General features: G+C 41.1%; 1 protein-coding gene across 2 annotated transcripts; it reads right to left on the bottom strand.

The window, feature by feature from the left end:
• Positions 1-1,188: 1,188 nt before the first annotated feature.
• vps54 (VPS54 subunit of GARP complex) lies at positions 1,189-15,804 on the bottom strand. Of its 2 annotated transcripts, XM_058640746.1 has the most exons (24): positions 15,618-15,804; positions 13,964-14,132; positions 13,575-13,816; positions 12,063-12,147; positions 10,896-10,930; positions 10,598-10,729; positions 9,355-9,740; positions 8,867-8,993; positions 8,364-8,393; positions 6,916-7,023; positions 6,772-6,827; positions 6,275-6,371; positions 5,879-6,183; positions 5,466-5,595; positions 5,201-5,382; positions 4,888-5,000; positions 4,732-4,795; positions 4,505-4,610; positions 4,010-4,097; positions 3,300-3,421; positions 3,144-3,224; positions 2,886-2,993; positions 2,708-2,802; positions 1,189-2,293 (listed from the first exon to the last, which is right to left on the bottom strand). In XM_058640746.1, the coding sequence occupies exons 2-24, from the start codon at positions 14,100-14,102 to the stop codon at positions 2,188-2,190; spliced, it is 2,937 nt and encodes a 978-aa protein (XP_058496729.1). In that variant the 5' UTR covers positions 14,103-14,132; positions 15,618-15,804; the 3' UTR covers positions 1,189-2,187. The 2 variants fall into 2 exon arrangements, with proteins under 2 accessions (XP_058496729.1, XP_058496730.1); XM_058640747.1 differs by lacking the exon at positions 8,364-8,393 and having other exon boundaries at positions 15,618-15,802.
• Between the last annotated feature and the right edge of the window lie 428 nt (positions 15,805-16,232).

Genomic DNA, 16,232 nt, shown 5'->3' with positions numbered 1-16,232 from the left:
TTATTATGACACAAAAGTCACAGTTATGAGAGAAACTAATAACTATTATAATTTTGAGCTTAAAGAATTAAAATAATGAGATAGAAATTCATAATTCTGAAATAAAAAAAAGTTTAAATCATGAGACGAAGAAGTTATAATTATGAAAATAAAGTCATATTGGGTGACAAAAATACATAATTATGACCTAAAAAGAGATTTTAAAAGTTTAACGAGAAAAGTAGTTGTTATCAATAAGATAGATGAGATAGAACGTATAAAATTGTAAAATAAAAAGTTAAGAAACTTAAGTTTTCAAGTCTAAGGTTATAATTATAAGGGAAAAGCCACGTGGGTGACTAAATGACATGAATCCATGACACAAAATAAGTATGAGAAAGTAATAAATGTGAAATAAGAAGTTAAAATTTAAGATAAACAATTGGAAGTCTAAATTATTGGACAAATCTTAAAATTATGAGTGGAAAAAAGTCATGTGAGGCACTCAAAGTCATAGTAGTGAGATAAACTATTATAGTTATGAGTTTAAAGTTGTAATTATGACACAAAGTCATAATTGTGAAGTAAAAAGTGACAAAACAAGATAATTTTGAGATAAAAATGAAGTTATTTTATGAAATAAAGTGAAAATTATGGGTTTTCGTATTTTGTTTTTACTGGTGAAAACGGCTATGTTTATGTTTGTTTATTCAAGTAATTACACTTACGTGTGTGTGTGTGTGTGTGTGTCTGCTGCGTCCAGCTGTCCCTCTTTTGTTCTGTCCACACAAACTGATTAACATGCACCGTCCCAGCAGAGCATCTGTCCCTGCACACGCCGTCTTTGTTTGTCCCATTAAAACGTCAAGTTTGTCCCTTCCCTTTTTTGTTCTACAACTGTCCGCGCGCATACCTGTGGACATGGATTAAAGGTGCAGCGTGTAAAATTTAGCCCTAACGTCAATCTTTCTTCTCCTTCCCCACCTCTGCGCTCACACCGGACCCGGGTAGACAATCACTGACTATATAAAGACAAACCGTGGCTGAATATAAGGACAGTTACTGGCTGTATATGTCCACGATCATTGGCTGTATAAGCATCATCTAAATATGTGGGGATTTATAGCTGATGAGCGGTTATATACGACCAAGGTTTGTCTTTATATACAGCGTATCATAGTCTTTATATACAGCCAATCATTGAACAAGTAGCTTCATCATCATTTTATTCAAGACGTAATGTTTTTCGTACGTACGTGCTGCCCCTCCCACACACACACACACAACTGCATATGTACATATATTCACTGACACACAAACACACGTCCCTCACGTACGGAAGCCCGCAGTGGCCACAGTTGTCTCAGGATAATAAAGTTTGTTTTCAAATAATCATCTCATTCATAATCAATGCAGTAGAAGAAGAACCTGAAGAGAACATCACTGTCTCTGTTGCCGTGGTGATTTTTTTTCTCAAGTCCATCAGATTTTGTGGTTTCCCGAGTCGTGATCAAACCGAGGAGTTAAATTAGAGGCTTTAACTTTGGTAACAACAGGAAGTAGCTGAGGTGTGTGATGATGTGTTCACAGTCCAGATTTTTTATTTATTTATTTTTTAACAGGAAAAATAAACTCTTGAACACAGGAAGTCCGGAAAAATGTTTTTGTCTCAATTTATAAAAATCCTAAGAATGTTTTTTCTTCGGCCACAGTGAACAAAAAAAACGAACAAAAAAACCCTGTTGATTGTTTCAACGTGAGGAGGCGGAGCCAATGATTCCTTCCAGCTCAGAATCGTCGCAAAACCTGCGACAGTAAAGCAAGAAAAGCGCAGTGTGCGCTGAATCTTTAGAAAAAATCCCTTCGGCTCAAAGCGTTGCAGAAAAACTATCCCGTGTTTTTCGTGACAGAAAAAAATAAATTACCCGCCTTTTTCCGCGCTAAAACCGTTGCTAATAAGTTACGAAAGTTTGTGAATAATTGCACAGTGGAGGCGGGGCCAGTTATTAAGGAGGCTTAAGGTGTTTCTCTTCATTTAGTCTTTTTAAGGTGGAACTGATCTGGGGGGGAAGTTCTGACACTCTTCTCCAGTTTTGACGTTTTTGGTCCCAGCGAGTTTCCTGCTCCTCCAACAACGATGACGACATCGCCCACCCGCCCGGGGCGTTGGCCTCCGTCTGTCAGTCCTGGACGTCCAGACTCCGCCCATCACCTCTTCTGCTCCCAGATCTCCACCATGTTCAGGTCGAGGCGCTCGAGGCTCCGCAGAACCTGAACGTTCTCCGTGTAGAACGCTACGTCGACCACGACCAGTCTGCAAACGACAAAACACGCGTTTTATGGGATTTCATCACCGAGGAAACACTTCTAAAAATGCCACAATAAAGCCAAAATATAAAATAAAATTACGCTACAAATGTCAAAATGTGCAAAAAAAACAACTCACAAAACCACGTTCGTCACCCAGCGTCAAGAAATACCTTAATATAAAATCACTGGGCAGTAATACGTTAAAAAATGTGGTGAAATTAAAAACATCTAAGTATCGTTAAGGTATAAAGAAATGTCGTAAAAATTTCGTAGCTCAATCATTGTGCAGTAAAGCGTTTTGAAATGTGGTAAAAATGTCCTTAAAACAACAGCATCACTACGTAGTAACGCGTTAAAACATACAAGTACAGTAAAGTGTTGGAAAAGGTGTTAAAAAAGTGGGCGTCGGCCGTCTTACCCGTGCTGTGGTCCTCCGTCGTTGACCACGCCCAGTCGACACAGCTGCCTCTTCAGGTGCAGTTTGAAACTGGCGTTTATCCTCAGGAACAGCATCTGTGCGAGGAAACATGTTTACGTCAGAGGAAGGCGGCGCTGTGTCTCCATGGCAACAGCACAACACACACAGACCCACTCACCTGAGTCTGGTCCTCGGGTAAAAGGTCAGAAATGGCCTCGTGCATCTTCGCCATCTGTTTGCAGACGTTTCTGAAGCAGGACGACGGCATCGGAGCTCTGACTTCATACTGACCACACAAAACAACAACAACGACAAAGAGGATTGACCTCAGTGAGACAAAGTGACCACACGAGGCAGCAGTGGACCAGCAGCTCTGTCTAACAGGGAGATAAAGACATGGACATGTTCTTAGATCTCTGTAGATTTGTCCTTTTACCTTTGATAGAACCTTCTCAAACAGACTGTCCATGATGGCCACCAGCTTAGCTGAGATTTCTGAGATGTGATCGTTGTAGTCCTGCATAAAAAAAATTAAAAAATTAAACCAGTTCATGTATTTATTTTCAGGTGAGTGTGTGTTTCAGTGCGTTACCTTGGTGATGTGGTCAAAGTGTCGGAGGACGCTGTACTGTTTGGGCTGTAGTTTGGTCTCGAAGTGAGTTCTGATGACGGGAATGTAGTGAACGACCAGCTGCAGGCAGCGGGAGGCTAATGCTATACACATACACACACACACACACACACTTTAGGGTTCATACACCTTTAAAACACGTCAAATTCAAGCACTTTCAATAACATATCTTAAGTCCCCTTTTTTAATTTTTTAATTAATTTTAAAAGATTGTATCATGCTACATAAACCAGCGGTTCCCAAAGTCTGGGTTGTGACCCACAGAGAGGTCACGGGAGATTTTTTGGGGTCCCTAAACACATTTCCAAAACAATTTAATTGAGATTTGAACGAGTGTTTTTCAAGAAAACATGAAAAAAATAAATAAAACAGAATAAGTTAATTTTGACATGGATTTGTCAGAAAGTACACAGTAAAAGTACTTCATACTACTTGTACATGAATACAAGAGGTATTCTGTCCAATAAAACTGAAACCATTAAGTACTAAAACAAGCTGTGTATTTTATATGATTTTTTTTAATTGACTCGTGTCCCTTTGACGACTGGGGCCAGATAGGAATGCTAGTGGGCCAGCTTTGGCCCACGGGCCACCAGTCGGTGACCTGTTTTTTTATGGTCCTCAAAAGAGACACATACAGGAACGCGTGTGTGCTACTGATGTCACAGTACCGAGGTTTTTGGTTGTGATGGTTTTGAGTCCGACGACCTGCAGCGCTCCGGCGCCCAGAACCAGCTGACAGCTGCGAGAGTTGAAGTGCTGCAGAGAAACACGAGGAGGGGGCGGAGTCAAACTTTAAAAATAAATAAATGAATGTGGACGCGGACTTTCCAGCGTTGTCTGTTTTATGATGTCATCTTAAAGTGCTAAACAATGTTTACACCTTGAAACAATTACTGTATGTACGAAATCCTTTACGTACAAAATTCTTTGCTTTACGTACAAAATATTTTATCATACATACAAAATACTTAACTGTATGTACGAAATCCTTTACGTACGAAATCCTTTACTTTCTGTAAAAAATCCTTCACTGTATGTACGAAATCTTTTACTTTACGTACGAAATCCTTTACTTTCCGTACTTAGATGGGACGTTTGTAAAAATATATGTACAACAACAACTTTCCGTGTTACATTTTGTAAAAACAAATGCAGGTCGTGACCTTGAGGAGGTCGGACAGACGCGTCAGCATGTCTGTGGCGATGGATGGGATGTCGTTGACACATTGACAGTATTCCAGAAAGATCCGGATGAGCAGCAGAACCGTCCTGAAGAAACAGGAGAATGAATTTCCGACAAAAAAATACAAACTTAACTGATTCTTAACATCGTAAATACAACAATTATAAATATAAACATTACCAATGATCGTAAACATTGTAAACTTACCCGACGACGGCGTATTTTTGTCCGTTGACGAGCAGAAACTCCGCGGGCTTCCTGTCGTCTGGACCTGCGGGACAAATAAAAAAAGTTACAGGTCGAGTCTTTCAAGATGTCGCAGGTGTCGGAAGAAGCTGAAGTTCGGGGATTTTTTTCGGATACCTGGCATTTTGCGTTCCGGCAGCGATATTTTGCCGTCGGCGATGGAGTTGACGAGCTCCTGAAACTCGGCGGGAACCTCCGCCTGCTTCCAGCGCTCGTTGTCCAGGAGGAGACTGTGAGTGAGCGACAGACAAAACAAAAAGTTGAGGCTTAGTATCAACGTGAACGTGTGTGAGGTCTTTGTCCTTTGACCTTTAACCTGTCACCACCTGACCTGCACCTGAAACTAGGACTGAGTGAGACGAGAAAACAAACCTTATCATGATCTAATAATTTATAATCACTCAGTATTGACATATAATATATTTCTCACCTGAGTTTGGTCTTGCGTTCCTCGTGGAAGCGGTGGACGAAGCGGTTGGCCTGGCTCTGCAGCGCCCCCCTCAGGGAGACGCTGCGCCTGCCACACAGCTCCTCCGTGTCCCTGACGAAACCCTCCACCGCCTGAGACAGACACACAAACTCCGCCGAGCTCAGACGCTCCAGGGAGCCGTCCTGTTGGACGAGGCGGAGACAAACTTTAACGATAACGCTCTCTCTCTTCAGACGGAGTTCAGGTTCTGACGAGACGCTCGTACCTTGGCTCTGGCCGTGAGGACTTTGACGCAGCGGTCGTGGCTGATGTCGGACGCCGTGTGCAGCAGCTCCTGCGCGCTGCTAATGACGCGTTTCATCTCCGTCTCAGTCGGCATCACGTGTTCACCAGACCTGGACCCAAACACAGTGACCGTTCAAACGAACTGTAGATCATTTCAAAAGACTTTAAAATCCCTGAAAACATTAACGTTAATCTCCAACATTTAGCAAAGGAAATGTCAATATTTAACAAAGGAGTCTGGTGTGTTTAGCGACAGCTGAAAGCTGGATCTTGTGAGTCTGTGAATGGTTCTCAACAGCAGGGGGTGCTCACAGCAACACTAAACCATTCATTCAGTCATTTTATCAATTATTCGTGTTGTTAAAAGCCGTAAATGTGATGCATCGTTCATACATGACGAAGCTCTCTGTGGTTCCGGAATCGACCGCCTCTGTGCGGGGACCCTGCTGGATCCTGGAGCTCGGATCCTGGGATAACAACACCTGCTGCTGCTGCTGCTGCTGGGCCTCGCTCAGAGCATCGCTGATGAACAGACCTTCATGGGTGAGGTACGCCAACTCCGCCTCCCCCTGCAAGGATGTCGGATCAGGGGAAGACTGGTGGCCTGAAGCACCTGAACCCGCCTCCTCCAGGAGCCGGTTCTTCTGGTTCGAGTTAAGAACTTCCAGAAGTACGTTTCTGATCACGCTCAGAGTTGCCTAAAACACAGATGTTAATGAGAATAATGTTAATTACTGTTATTTATTATTATGGTGGTCAGGTGTGTGTGTGTGTGTGTTGCTGACTCACCTTGATTCTTTGCAGAAACAGAAGGAAAGTGTCAAAGATGTTTTTCAGCAGGTCAAACCACTGAGGGGACGTCATCAGACGCATCTGCTCAGCTAGCCTATGAACACACACACACACACACACACACTTTAGTTTTCAAACTTGTCGCCGTTGCTATGGTTACACCTAGCGTCAACAAAACTCAAACTTTAGACTTTACAAAGCATTGCTGTTTGTTTTATTTTGAAAACTCTGTACCGTTTTAGTGCGGATGAACAGAAACTGAGACTTTTATTTTGAAAACTCCAGGTTCTGTTTCGTTTTCATGTGGACTAATAGAAACTGGATCTTTTATTTAGAAAATTCCAGGGCTATGCCATAAAAGCTTCACCTCTTTTTCGCACCGACAAAACAAACCCCTGCTCCCGACTCTTCGTGGCTTTCTGTTGTTAAGCAACAAACACTCCACAGCAGACAATCTACTTCCTGTGGACAAACTTGTTCACCTCTTTACTCACTTCGTGACGGCTTCTGTGTCGATTTCTTCGATGTGAAAAACACTTTCTGCCACACACTGAACACGGGGGAACACACAGAGAGTTATTGATCAGTGATCGGTTTGAAATCGAGTGAACCTCTGACGCGTTGATTCGCTGTTGTACCTGACTGACGATGGCTTTGGCAGCCAAGATCATCTCATCGCTGTAAATGTCCAGAAAGTCCAGCTTCCTCTGTCTCAGCAGGCCGAACACCAGCGACTCCAGACGCTCCTACAACACACGAGAGGGAGGGAGAGAGAGAGAGAGAGAGAGAACCTACTGAGTCAAACTCCTCAGTTTTAATGGGACAGTCCAGGTTTTTTACTGTACTGAACAAATATTTTTAATTAGGACGTGTCAGAATGGTCAGTTATGAGCTCTATTTGACCTTTTCTTAAAAATGCGTGTGTTTGTACGTCGGTGAAATACGGTCGCTGACTAAATACGGCGACCACTGGCCGCAGTCTGATGTGAAGTGATGCGAACACATGAACACACGTTTGCTGACTTTATCCGGCACATTAGCTTCATATATAAAATCCTCTGAGGCTGGAAGTTTGTGTAAAACACTGTGCTCCACTGTGCAGCCACCAACAGCACACTTGTCCCTCCGCGTTGACATAATACCGCTCTTCCTCCCTCGCCTGTACTCTCGCATTTTATAGGGACAAGGTGGAGCTAAGGTGGAGCTCTTGAAGTAAACTTACTGGTGGGGGGGTAACATTTGCGGTGAAATGCGCATGCTGCCGTCATAATGCGCAGGGAATTCAACATTGCGTGTTTTATCGCCTATACTTACACTAAGGGGGACCACGAAAAAAGGACTGAGTATTCTTTTTCCACACTTTGGCGACTGGTAGGGCCTCCAGAGTCCAAAATATAAGTATTAAAATGATTAAAAAGTAGATTTTGCATAATATGTCCCCTTTAATTTGAAAACTACAAGGTTGTGTTTCAGTGTGGATGAACAGAATCCTGGAGACTTCTAATTTGAAAACTCCAGGGCTATGTTTGCATATGGACAAACAATAACAGACTTTCATTTTGACAATTCCAGGCTTTGGTTTTCACTTACGTTCAAATACCACTTTTATGTTGCAAGAATGCAATGGTGGCGGTTTAAGATTTAAAATAAATATTTTTATTTTTTTAAATTGCGAATCTGTGCTCCCAAAAACTGCGTTTCAATCTAATCTTAATCGGACTCATGGCCATGTGGGCAGTGCCTTAAACATAAAAAAAACATTTGTAAATATGATGTCAAAAGTCAAATTTGAAGACACCAACACAGTCCACTTTACAACAAAGGCTCCATAATCAATTTGTTCATCAGTGATTATTGGATTAAATCAGACAAAACTAAAAAAAGAGTAAATATGGATCACATACACACACACACACAGTAATTTAAGGCAGCTAAACCCCACCCACCTGGCACAACATGCACATTAAAATAAACACCCAATGATCACAATCCCAATGACGGAGATCGATTTCTGCACCAGATATGATTTCATCAATCAATATAATGTGATTTATTACAGGTGTGTATGTGTATGTGTGTGTGTCACCTTCTGGGAAACAGCGTTTGGTTTATGCACCTGTGATGGGCACAGCAGCATCTGTTAAATATTGTGCAACAGGATAACACAAGGACACATGACTCCATCTGTGTCAATCAGACTGTGGTTTGTGTAAAATTGATGAATACAAATTTTATTTTATTTAATGTCACACACGTTTTTTTCCTGATGTCAGTGAAGGTCACGTATGAAAACACTGTATCCACTTAAAAAAAGACAAAAGGAGCCTGTTTTCCTGGTTATAATGTAGAATGAACCTATAAATAACAAAAACAGAGAGACAGAACTCCAGAATACAAGTACATATTAAGTGGTGGGCCACATAAGGCCCGTGTGCCACGGGTTTGAGACGCCTGCTGTTAACTTTCTGATTTCACTCGTCTACCTGTGGATGTTCAGGTTGATTTTTGTTTAAGGAATAACCTTTTAGGGACATTTCAATATTGGTGAGACATAAAGTGACTCGACTGTGTGTGTGTGTGTGTCCAGACCTTCTCCAGGACCTGTGGCTCGTCCCTCAGGCTGCGGCTCAGGTCACTGCGGGCGTACATGCTGAAGTCCTCCACCATCATCTTGTCGATCAGCTTCTCCAGCTCACACAGCTGAGAGCCCAGATGTCTGAGGGACATAAAGGTTCACTTAAGCAAAAATGAGTAATTACAGTGACGGTTTTATGACGATAGAAGTTGCTTTTGTTAACATGAGCACTTTTTTTTGTCATGTTTGTTCCTGATGTAAGCAACATGTTTTAATGACACTTGTAACATGCTTATTAGTAAGAATAATGTCTTTGTAATATTAGTAAGTTTTTCAGTAAATATTTATTTGTAAAATTAGCAAACATTCATAATTAATTATGTTTTTTTGTGAGATTAGCGACTTGTTTTTTGTAACATTAGTAATTATGGTAACGTTAGTTCCGAATGTTAGTAACATTGTTTTTGTGGTCTTAAAACATTTAAACAAACTTTGTTCTCACCTGAAGCTGTGGATTCCCTGCAGCTCCTGCTGCAGCACCTCCTTGGTGGTGGCGATGAGCTCCAGCGCTCCGACAAACTCGGAGGTGGAGAGCAGCAGTTGCACTGTGGGCTGCGTCTGGTGCACCGCCGCCATCAGCTTCAGCTTGTTGTGCAGCTTCACACAGTTGTTGCGTGTCAGCGCGGTGCGCAGGGCACGCAGCGGCCCCTGGCACATGACGCGGTCTATTGCGGCGGTGCGTCCCCGCAGGACGGCGACGGCACGCTGTGTCTCCTGCAGCTGGTCCTGCAGCTCATGCTGCGACGACATGGCGTGGAAGAAGGCGTCGGAGCGCAGGGAGATCTGCCGGGCGATGCTGACCTCCACCACGTCCAGGTAATGACTCAGCTGTAACCATGGAGACACCGAAAATGACGACAACATAAGTGACGATATAGAATTTTATCACGCAACGCGATAAAAAGGGCTCGCAATAAAGCAACTGTGGTTAATTTGTTTCGTTTACATATTTGTGAATAGGAAAATTGATAATACTTCAAAATAGTGTAGCTAGCTTACATGTGTTCCTATTTGTGATGCAAAATAATGTTATTCTAGTCAAATTTGCAAGTATAACTGATTACAGTGGCGCTTTTTTCACGTTAATAATTTGTTTTTGGTAAAATGATCAAACAGTAGTAATTACAGTTACGATTTTTGACGCTAGTAACTTGTTTTTCGTAAAATTAGCAAACAATAGTAATTAAAATCACGTTTTTTTTTTACGCTAGCAACTTCTTTTCCGTAAAATGTTCAAAAAATAGTAATTAAAGTCATGTTTTTTTGACACTAGTAACTTATGTTTCATAAATGATCAAACGATAGTAATTAAAATCACGTTTTTCTGATGCTAGTAACTTGTTTTCCGTAAAATGATCAAACAATAGTAATTACAGCGACGTGATTTTGAAGTAATAATTTGTTTTCGTAAAATTAGCAATGTGTCTTTTTTTTAGTCTGTTTGTGATGTTTATACCTTTTCCAACATTCAAGTTTAGTGAGATGAATAATGTTATTCATAATATTAGTTACATGTAGTTACATTACACAGGTTTTACGTATTGTGTAAAAAATGTGCACAAATGTGGAAGAATTGTTAAAAATAATTGTGACAAAAAAGGTTTTTCGGGGTCTTAAACATGAGCCACAGTTCAGGGCGTTGTGATCGGAGCATGTGACGCGCGGTGTTTCACGAGGGTTTCCACCTTCTCCTGCAGAAGTTTGGACGACGCCACGTCACGGCTGCTTTTCCCTCCGGAGCTGCTGAAGTGTGACCAGGGCAGGACGGCACTGAAGGTGATCGGATCCTCCAGAGCAAAGTCCGGCTTCATGAAGATCTGGGGAAAAATTCAAAACACACAGCACACAGAACAAAGTTCTTATTTTCATAAATATACTGTTGTTTTTTTATTACAAATTACACATGATCTCAGTCAAGCATGGCCATTCATACTTTCAAATGTTCTCCAGTAGAAACAGAATAAAGTCGAGTAGACGTGTTACCTTTGGGACTTGTTCCAGCTCAGCTCTGGACTTTTCTGTTTGGGAAACAAGCGGAAAAAAAACAAACATCAGTCAGCGTCATAAATATTATTATAAATATCTAACGTTAGGATCAATACGAGCTCTACATTCAGTTTGTTTACATGCACAGTTTCATCGAGCTACGGTCGTAGTTGGACTAAGACAGACAATCAGACTTTTGCCGGGTTGAGAAAATCGATTTATTGGCTGTGTGCGTGTGACTCCGCCTCCACAGGCGGCACTGTATCTCTCTATAAGCAGGTGCGTATTGAATCAGTTCCCTGTTGACCTTTACTGTATGTACCTGCTGTACGTGTTAACCGTGATTAGACTGAGCATGGCGCTGTATGATGTCCACCAACAGTTACTGCAGGTTATACGTCGTCTCCTTCTACTTCAGGGTCAAAGACCAGGGAGGACATTTTTGTTTTTTTTTAAATTAGCAAACAATAGTAATTACAGTGACCTTTTTTGACACCAGTAACTTGTTTTTCATAAAATTAGCAAGTATTACTAATTACAGTGATGTTTTTTCACATTAGTAACTTGTATTTTCGTAAAATTAGCAAACAATAGTAATTACAGTGATGTTTTTTGATGCTAGCAACTTGTTGCATGCGCAGAACGCCAAGTGTATACATGCAGGAGAAATCAGACTATGATTCACATGTTAGTCAGACTAAGATTAGTTCGATTTTATTCAGACTGACGTGTTTACATGAAATTAAGAAAACCGAGTTACTGTCTTAGTCTGACAAAAACGGAATTTTTGCCGATATGTGACATGCCGATATTTCAGGAGTGCTTAGGCCGATAACCGATATAACGATATACAGTATATTCGTTTTTTCCTGCTCATTTAGTCTCTTCTGTAGTGAAATGAACACATCATCGCAGCAAATTTACCTTCATTGAGCAAAATAAATAAACCTAAAAATAAAACGTGTCGTTGTGGGCGCCAGCGTAGACGTTGTAGTCAGTAGTCATATGGGCAGATCTGACAATACATTTGAAAGCCGAAATCTGCGGATATCGTGCCGACAATACTGCGCATTCTACTTCATTCACATACATGTGTGAGAGGGTGTGTCATCACATGAACACAGTACAGACACAGTAGTGCAGCAGCAGGTTAATAATTGATACCGTGGTTGGTGGTGATACTGGAGATGGCGTCCAGGTCGTCCTTGTTGGGACAAATGCTTTTGCAGCGTTCGTGGATTTTTTCCCTCTGAAAATGAACAGAAAGAGGGGGAAAAAGATTCAGAATTTAGTCGAGAAAAAGACGACATCATTCAGTGCAGTCTGACATCACAGCAGTCACTTTAAGAAAAATTTATTATTTTCATCATCGACTAATCTGTCAAATTGTGAATAAATGTTAAAAGATGTTGATCAGTGTTTCTCAGACCTGGAAATAAGAAACATTGATTTGTTTGGTGATATATACAGATATCAAATGAATAAACAGATTCTTTTTTCGTTGGTTCATTTTGGGGACATTACGTTCTCTTTGTCGTTTCTCATGTTTCTGTAATAATTTAAAGAAAACCTTACTGTTTTCAGGACACAGTTGAAAAAAAAAACTCTACGACTGGAAAATGACCTGAGGGTGGCGCCAAAGCTGAGGCTAAAGAACCTGAGACAAACGTATGCCTCCTCTTTTATTGTTGTCGCCGTCTTTGAGACGTCACTGTGAAAACTGGAGGAGGAAATAATCGGAGCAGAAGCAGCCGACAGAAAGTATTTCATGGCTTGTAAAAACAGCCACTAATCCGCTTCACTAGTGACTGGTTTTTGTGTCTTTGTGGTAGGTTACAGCGGTCTTTGACAGACAGACAAGACAGGCAATCCTTTTCGAACGATATTATCTTGCATTTCTTATCAAAACACACTGTTGTTTGAAGCCTGGGAAGTAAACTGTTGGACGTTTGCGTGGGTGAATCTGATCTTTAAACAATTGAGTGGATCAAAAACAAAAGAGAACATAAAGGGTGGCGAAACAGCTCCAACAGGATTCCTGACACACCCGCGCTGAGCCGGAAAATAGAAAATAGAAAAACCAGCAAATATTCACATTTAAGAAGCTGAAAAATCTGAGAAACTGCTTTTAATTTAAAAAACAAACAAAAAAGATTAAACTATTAATTAACCATTTAATCGTTGCAGCCTTAGTTGGTTTGTATCCATGTGCACAAACACATGAAAGATTTACATGAATAAAAAACAGATTCATTAAAATTAAACCAACATTGTGCTGTTAATAAAACTGGTTACTGACGTGTTTTGGGGCAGAGCTAAAGACTGACAGGAGGATCGTAACGTAACGTTATTTTTCGAATATACTGTATTTACTTACTTTCTTTTTTTGGAGTAAATTCATAATTAAGTCATTATTTTCTTTTCACGTGGTAAAATTAGTTTTTATGTAGTTAAACTGCTCATATCTATTTTATTTTTTCATGCAATAAAGCAAAGAGTATTTAGACTCCGACTCCACCTGTTCTTCTCTTCTGACACAATTTTCTTTTCTTGTCCCGATAATTTATTCACTCCATGTTTTGTGTGAACAGTGAGGGTCATTGTTCACGTTCTAGTGTGGTACATTTACATGGTATGGGTCAGTGGGAGTGGCCGTTTGTTTGTTGTTTTTCTTACCTGAGCCGTCTCCTGCAGGTACGCTGCAAAGTGCTCCCTGCCAATGTTGGGCAGGTAGAACGACGGCATCACCTCCGTCTCCGCGAAGTCTAGCCCCCACGTTTTGGTGAAGAAGTCAGACTCCCTCTTGGCAAGCCGGGGGTCGTTCAGCGCGGCGGGGAGGTTGACCTTCGAGCTGTACACCGTCCATCGGTCGTGCTCCGCCACCACAGATGGGCCGTCGCACAAGCCCCGCCCCCCACCTGTGGGACCACACAGCATCAATGATGAGGTTGTGAGAATGACAAACCCAGTGTTCGTCGTGCATTTTCAATAAAAAAATATATATTTATATAAACAACACACATGAAACAGTCATAAAAAAAATACTAAAAATAAACTAGTCTCACCTGTGGGCTCTTTGGGGCAGACGTCAGGCAGGGAGCGGACGGGCCGGCGCCGAGGGGCCAAGGGATCCTGCTCCTTGTGATAGATCCCATCTCGGCCTCCACCACGAGGCACTAGGGAGGAGCCGTGGCTGGAAGCCATGGCATTGGGACTCGCCTCCTATGAGGCCAGCTAAAAAACACATACATTTATTTTTTAAATATTAAATAAATAAAAAATACATGGAATTGCCAAAATTTAACTTTAAAATGTCACTAAATAACACTTCTTTATTTTTAAATTCTAGAAATATAGAATTTGACCACCTTTATAATCAATATCATACGTAAATATCCTTTAAAGAAATAAAGCATATCTGAACAGAAATAGGTAATAAGTGTATTTAAAGATCATGTAACACAGACCATAAACAGTACATTATATGTACATTTTGTATTTACAGTGTATTGTATTGTATTTTCAGGATATAGGTTCACATACATTATTTATAAGCCATGTCACCCAGCCTTACAGAAACATAGATTTCATTTACATGGAGTACAAATCAGTGAGTGAGTGGTTGGTATGACTTAAATACTTCAACAGTCATTGATCTGTTTAAAGATAAGCGAGTACAGGAAGTTTATTTTCTGCTGCAGATCAAAACAGAAGTGAAAGTATTTTTTTTATATGGACTGTGTTTAACTGCAGCAGTTTTCTACTTCAGTCAGATTTACAACTTTTATCACATTCTGGCCACATTTAGGGTCTTCAACGGCTGACTGATTGATAAGTTAAGATTAATAAGTTAATGGGCAACAGTGTGATTGTTTTTAATAACAGGTTTTATGATTTTCCAGCTTCTTAAATGTGAATATTTAATATAACAAAGAAATCATTAAAACTGAATTATTTTTGGTTTATGGCCACAAAACAAGACCTTTGAAAGAATCATCATTTCCAGATTTGACAAACACTGATCAACATTTGTTGACATTTTACGAACCGAACAAGTATTTTATTAATCAAGAAAATGACCAACAGATTAATTATGAAAGCAATCGTTAGTTGCAGCTCTAGTTATATTACGCATGCCATTTATCAGCCTGACGACGAACAGTTGTATTACTTGATAAACTATTTACCTCAATGACAGCAGACATTTTAAATGACAGCTAAAACAGACTTAAAATAATCGGAATAAGTTGTTTAAACGCAGAAATATGCAGCTATAAATGTTTTAAAGTGATCACGTACATGTCCACATGCTTGCCAACCTCAATTCATAATTAATCTGAAATCACATAATCGCTGTCAGACGCTAGCCAGCTAGCTTTAGCCTAGCCTATCCTAGCCTAGCCTAGCTCCGGTGTAATCGTTGCTTCTAACGGTTTGAACTTTTGAACGCACCGGGTCGGACGTGAAGGCAACGCCGCACGACAACCAAAACAGACGCGGGTAAGATAGCGGGTGTCGGTGACAGAGCTCAGAAAAGTGCAAAACAACCACGGCCCTTGCGCTGAAAGCTAGCGCCAACGCTAATGTTGTTGTTACAGCTGAGCGAGTGCAGCGGGGTTACACGTAGGCTCGCTAACGCTAGCGGCTCAGCCGGACAAGCTGGTTAGCTCGTCTCTGTCACACAGGACAGAGGGGGGTCTGCGGGGGGACGACAGCTACCTGTGAGTGAAGCTCAGCCGCCGCCGCTGCTGCTGCTGCTGCCGCCGCTTCGTCTCTTCACCATTACAGGAGAACCGGAGATGCAACGGCAGCTGAAATCGGGAGTAGAGCAGCGCACAGGGATATCACCACCACCGGTTACCTGACCATCATGCACCGCGAGGAGCCGGAGGAGGCGGGGCAGGAACGTCTTCTTCAGCGAGGGTGTATGTTTCCAGTACCGACGCTCTCTGCTGTCACCTGCCGATCACAGGTGTCATTACACCACCGACTGCCAAACTGCAAGAACCACACGCTACTTCCACTAGATGGCATAATTCCCCCCTCCCTCTCATTGACACATCCCAGTCATCCATGATCCCGGTCTGTTATAATTTGCATGTAGTATATTGAAAATAATCGGTTAAAGATATATATATATATACATACATATATATATATATATGTATGTATATATATATATATATATATATATATATATATATATATATATATATATACATACATATATATATATAATTGTTGGTTTGTGAGTGTCAGGAGGCTTTCAGGAGCTCCCATGTTTAAATTTGTGAAAAACGGATGCGAGTTGATGAGAGTCAGTGGGAGGTTCGG

The sequence above is a fragment of the Solea solea genome, chromosome 10, assembly GCF_958295425.1.
Source record: "Solea solea chromosome 10, fSolSol10.1, whole genome shotgun sequence".
Taxonomy (NCBI): domain Eukaryota; kingdom Metazoa; phylum Chordata; class Actinopteri; order Pleuronectiformes; family Soleidae; genus Solea; species Solea solea.
This window is presented reverse-complemented; position numbering and strand designations above follow the sequence as displayed.